Source organism: Pyrus communis, chromosome 17 (assembly GCF_963583255.1).
Source record: "Pyrus communis chromosome 17, drPyrComm1.1, whole genome shotgun sequence".
Taxonomy (NCBI): domain Eukaryota; kingdom Viridiplantae; phylum Streptophyta; class Magnoliopsida; order Rosales; family Rosaceae; genus Pyrus; species Pyrus communis.
In genome coordinates, this window is record NC_084819.1 from 6,368,014 (window position 1) to 6,374,155 (window position 6,142).

At 39.3% G+C, this 6,142-nt stretch overlaps 1 protein-coding gene across 1 annotated transcript; it reads right to left on the reverse strand.

The window, feature by feature from the left end:
* Positions 1–3,598: 3,598 nt before the first annotated feature.
* Positions 3,599–5,911, reverse strand: LOC137721851 (subtilisin-like protease 3). The gene has a single exon (XM_068460875.1). The coding sequence runs from the start codon at positions 5,909–5,911 to the stop codon at positions 3,599–3,601; it is 2,313 nt and encodes a 770-aa protein (XP_068316976.1).
* Positions 5,912–6,142: the final 231 nt, after the last annotated feature.

Sequence of the window (6,142 nt, forward strand, 5' to 3'; positions counted from 1 at the left end):
ATGAGCAACTATATATAGTCGATAGCAATCGATCGAGCTGGAATGTGCCTGCATTTCTTATATAGATAATTGAAGAGATGCCAAATGGTAGCTGCTGAGGAATAAGACTCCAAAAATTCGGAGCTGGAGTTGTTCGGGCTAGATCTGTCCCTCGCACAACTCCACTGGGTCTTACCTGTCGGGCAAGGTTTACTGCTTAATGTACTGCAATATGAGTTTGTTATTATGTGGGGCCTTTGTTAGGCCTTGAGACTCACAATCAAAAGTAATATGGGTCTGAGTGTGCCACCGTTATCTTTGTATAACATATTGTTCTTTTTTGGTTATTAAATGGGTTGATTACTTGCGCCACAAGTTATTTAGACTTTTTATTTCAATTGGATTGGATTGTTTACACATGGGTTAAGTCTGTATAAAGTTCTTTTTCTTGCCTTATAAATAAAGACTTTTACTCATAATATCATATGTCCAATTAAAGGGAGTTTAGGGCCCTTCAAATTATTTCTTTGGTTACGGTTAATACTAAAGAAGTAAGGTTAATTAGTTTAGCAAGATTAATCATAGATGAAACTTTGAACGAAAAGCAGTAGAAAATGATATAGGATACAATGAAAGATGCATAAAATAACAGATCTACTTTATGTAAGTACAAACAAAAGAGACTCGGGCAAGATTATGACCTTGTCAAGCAAGGTTCGTCTTCTTGCAACCACTTCTCTTTGTGTTTTATAGGGGTTGTAATCTTTGGAGAATGAAGTATAAATCGGGTTTACTAAAGGGATTCGATACTACAACACAGGGGAAATGTAGTAGAGCTTCTAAAACTTGACAAAAAATGGCTTTCTATGGTGGACCTGCGACTAAAAAGGGTAAAGTTTGAACAAACTAAAGCTTTCTGGTTTCTTGCTTGTTGAAGTGCAAAGTTGGATGTCTTTTGATTGATTGGTTAAGCGTCATTCTTCCTTGTGTCCTTCGTTGCTTTTATAGACTCTCTAGCCCAACTGTCCAAGCCTCCCTTTTTGGGGATGGCTTCTAGAGTATGGTGAGTCACCATCTGCTTTTGCTATTTACCCATCTATACCCGAAAAAGTACTTTTTTTTGGGGGTGAGCTACCCTCTGTCACCTATCATTTTCCACATAGGCTTGCTGCCTGTTTCTTGGAAAAAATAATTTTTAATTCTTCCTGGGCTGCCAACTGCCCGAGCCCAATCTTTCTTCTACTTTTTGCGTTCTTGGGCCTTCAATTGTACTAAGCCCAACATTAAATATCCACTCAAACATGAGTTATATTTAACATGAATGTCAAACAAACAGGCTCAAATAGTTGAGCCTATTGACTGGGACGACCTAAATAGTCACTTGGTAGGAACAGACCACATGAATACAACAGTCCAAGCTTTATTTTTGGAGTTATGCAAAGTAAAATAGACAAACAAAATATTCTGAATAGGGTGACCTTAGGGAGATCATATTTAGTAAATCGCAGACCCACTTCTCTAATAAAGATAACGTCTACAAATATAAGTATGTCATACCGCTATTAGGGAGGTGATTTACATGTAGTCTACTAAATTGGTCTCGTTAGCATTTTCCTTTTAAATAAAACACTTACGTAATCATGTATTTTGAATTTGAATGATTTTTTGCAGGAATAATTTCAAAATGTGAGAAAATTAAAGGCTTGGATTAATGAAACCACGTCTTAGGTGGAATAAAATGATGATTTTTAAATTTGAATTACTGAGATGATCAAATCTTTTAGTATGTTGTTAATAGCTGATAGCTATACTGTCAATCTTTGATCACTATATGGGTTTATATTTGATCGATGTGTCATCGATATTCAATTTTGATCCGTTTAGTAATTAGAATTATATATATATATATATATATTTTTTTTTTATCCTTTTATCCTTTTTTTTTATTTTTTTTGTTATTATCACATTATTATATTGTGGCATGTGTTTCAAAATTTGTTTTTATATTTCTCATGGTGGACGTACCATTAGCAGTACAATTTAATGATATTTTTCTCATTTTTCTTAATGTATAAGTAGAAGATTTCAAGTTCGACTCTCATCAATTATGAGTGCGATACTTAATGGCTAGCTCATTGTGTGGTTTAACGCAACGCCTACCTTGATATTATTGTATCAAAGAAAAACTCTGCATGGATATAAAATTAGCCAAATGCTTAATTTCTTTAAAATATACAAATTACAGTTGTTCGGATCAGTTTCAACAATATAAACGTGTAATCTTGGACCAAATCGAACCAAACCAAAGCGTAATTAAATTGATTCAGCCTATATAGGAACGAGGGCTGGCCCTGGCTAATTGGAGCCTTGGGGCAAAAACTGAAAATAGGCCCTTGAAAATTACCATAATACCCAAATTTGTTGGGTCATCATCTTCAACCTGTATTTTTTTCATCTTTTTTGTCCCACTTCCCACCTCCAAGATCTGAGGGTGGGTATTTGTCGGCCACCAAGCTGGTCCGTGATCATGGCTAATACTCATACAGTTAGGAACTTTGGGATGGGCTGGGACATAAATTCATGGCCACTGTTGTAAAAATCCCCGCCTAGGTGGTAGGTGACTGGCCATTGTCCCAATTAGCTAGGTGTTTGAAAATTAAGAAAACCTATTGAGACGCCCGTCTAGACATGTTGAGGCGCCTGCATAGACTGCCTAGGCACTCGCTTAGCCGGCCCAGACCCGCCTAGACACCTGCCTAGGTTGCAACTCACTTAGATAGAAAATAGATAACTTTCATTTTGCATTTTATTGCTTCCAATAAATTGTAAGAGACTTATTGAACACTTAAATAAACACACATTATATGTTTGCTCTCCATATATATTTTTATTATGTTCCAATACTTCATAATATATATGTCATTCTATTTTCTAGTTTATGATGAAATTATATATATTTTAAGTATAAACAGACATTTATTTACACGAAATACAATAAACTTACTTAAAATCCATTTAGTCTGCCTAGGCGCTAAGCCCCAACCCGCCGCCCGACTAGCACTTAACATCTTTTAGAACCTTGTTCATGGCTACTTGGTTTTCTTTATTTATATGTTAAGACTAACTTATAGAGCCATTTAGTATTATGGTCTAGTGATATTCATCTCACTAGACATTTTCTTATGGGAAGTGTTATTGGCACTCCAAAAATCTCATTCTGCACTCCTCACAAGTGTATTTTTCTTTCCTAATATAAAAAGTTTGGAGTGTATAATGAGATTTTTGGAGTGCTAATAACAATTCCCTTTCTTATTGGAATGAACATTATTATTATGTTTCATCGCACACATTAGAGACTTCTAACATAATTATCCATGTAGTTTGTTATTTTAATGGCTTGTTTGTTTGTGCTAAAATTTTATTTATTAGAATAGTGAATGCAATATTGTTAAGTTTGTTAGGTAGACGATTTTCGATTCAGAATATAACAACCTTTTATTTTTTTATTCAACTTTCGAGTTGACAATGACAACGCTAAAAAATCAAAATGTTCAAGGATTTGAATTGCTCTTATTTTGCTTCTGTTATTGTCTGCAAGCTTGTGATAACTGTTGCTTGTTCATTTTCCATCCGAGCCGGTGTCAAATATGACTGATATTGGACTACTAACAGAATGCTTATCAGAAACCCATCTCAAATATCCCTGAGCAAACGGAACTCCATCCTTTCCAGCGCCGTCTTCTGCGAGAAACTCCACTTGGAACGTAATCTCTTGGTTAACCTCTGTGAATGTGAGCACCTCAGGATTCACACTCATTCCCATTTGACGTGGTACATTAAGATCCAACTTGTAAGTTGAGTTAGCCGAGCCAACATTCTTCACTGTCCTTGTATAGTACTGAGACTTAGACTCATCAGATGACCCAACTATAATAGAAAATGAGGGATAGTTTAGCTGTGCTTCTGGTATGCTTTCTACTTCAGAGCAGTTTACTGTTTGTTGGGTGATGACCTGTATCTGTTCGTTTGTGTAGTTCAATCCACACAAGTAAGGAATGTAATCAGCTGGTTTTGTGTCGTAGATGAGCCCAGGGTCATTTGCTTTGTAAGGGTTAACATGGCCTGCACCAGTGGCAAAGATGTCTGCCGGCTTAAGTGTCTCATCAACAATGGGCTTTCCTCCAAGGTTATTTACTCCCGCTGTTGTCATAATTGCAGACTTAATGGCAGCCGGTGACCAGTCGGGGTGGGAACTCTTGAGCAAGGCTGCAATGCCGCTCAGGTGTGGGCATGACATTGAGGTACCTGAAATCATGTTAAATGTTGCGTTAGAATCCGTGGCATTGTCCACTGAAATGGGCCACGCCGCTAGGATGCTAACACCGGGACCAACGATGTCGGGCTTCAAAATTCCAGGGCTTTCCATATTCGGTCCCCTTGATGAAAAAGAAGTGATTTTGGGAGCAAGTTTATCTCCGATGATAGTTCCTTTGAACAAGATTGTGGCTGCAGGACTGGAGGTGGAGTTTAAGTAGGCTTTGATTCTCACACCTGCAGCATAACCCACATGCGTTGCGGGAAGCACATGGGGGTCAGCTAAGGTGCTATCACCATCAGTCACTGCATTCACGAGAATCATGGCAGCTCCACCAGCTCTTTTCACTTCTGCCCCTTTGTCGATTCTTCCTATTCCTCCACCTCTCTCACACACCACTATTGCCCCTTCAACATTCTCAAGTGATCCGGAAGAGCAGAATCTAGATGATTCCTTGCCATTTGCGCCTGCATACACCATAGGTAATAACTCTGAACCAAAATCTTTAGGCTGGAATAATGATTCACCGTTGTATTCTCCCCCATTTCCTAGCTTTGCTACTGCTCTTATGCTTCTGTCAATGGTGCTTGCTCCAACTGTGAGAATCCACGGCGCCTCGTTTGATAAACTACCATAGAAAGGACCAGAGTTTCCAGCTGAACAACTGACAAAGATTCCCTTTTGAATTGCTCCAAATGCACCAATTGCAATCCCATCAGCATAGAAGGGAAATGATGGACCTCCAAGTGAGAGGGAAAGCACGTCCACACCATCTTCGACAGCAGTATCCATTGCAGCTAAGATGTTACTTTCAGAACAGCCCTCCTCCCCGCAGACCTTGTACATTGCCACATGTGCGTAAGGTGCCATGCCCGATGCTGTGCCATAGGCCTGACCAAAGACGCTGACACCTTTGACAAAATTTCCTCCAGCTGTGCTGGACGTGTGTGTGCCATGACCTTCATCGTCAACTGGGGGAGCTCCTGTACTTTTCCCGCCTTGGAAATTTCTTGCCCCAATAAGCTTGTTATTGCACACTGTTCCATTAAAGTCACACTTGCCCTTCCATTTTGCTGGAGGAGGGGGCATTCCTTCGTCGCTAAATGATGGATGATCAGGTGTTATTCCAGTATCAAGAACTCCGATTATTACACCTTTACCGTAGTTTGCTTCTTTCCATACTCCCAGTCCTTGGTTCAATCCCAAGAAGTTAGGACTGTGAGTCGTGTGCAGAGGTAGAATTCGCTCTGGATGAGCGGACACAAACCCCTCTTTCTTTTCCATGGCCTTTACTTCCTCCGGAGTGAGCTTTGCTGCAAACCCAGTGGCCACATTGCGGTATACATGAACCATCCGTGGATTCACCATCTTGTTTGAGCTTGATATAGTTGTCGGCAAAAATGTGTGATACCAACTCTCCAAATCTTGATGAGATTTTGAAAAAAGGAACTTCTGCACTGGTTTGTTTACCCACACAATATAAGTTTGCGTGTTTATATTTTCGTCATCCATCTCAGGTAGTGATTCTAGCGCTGCATCTTCATGAGCAACTCCTACTGATAAGTATAACGCGAAACTCAAGCCAAGAAGGAAAGCCACAAACCTTTTGCCTTCCATCTTTCGATTGAGAAGAACCCGAAAGTGGAAGTGATTTGTGTTAGTCTGCTATTAGAGAACCTATATATATAGTAGCTACACAGAAAGAGATGGAGATGAAACGTGGGGTTTGAAGGAACCTTCGCCGGCATTTCTTGTACCGATCTGACAATGACCCTCGAGGTTAAGGTATGCTTGTTGTGACTTGATTAACTAAGGGGATGCCAAATGAGGCTGAGCATAAGAGTCTAA

Excerpts from the sequence above, each read along its gene's own strand:
- LOC137721851 (XM_068460875.1), bottom strand. The coding sequence starts at position 5,911 with ATGGAAGGCAAAAGGTTTGTGGCTTTCCTTCTTGGCTTGAGTTTCGCG.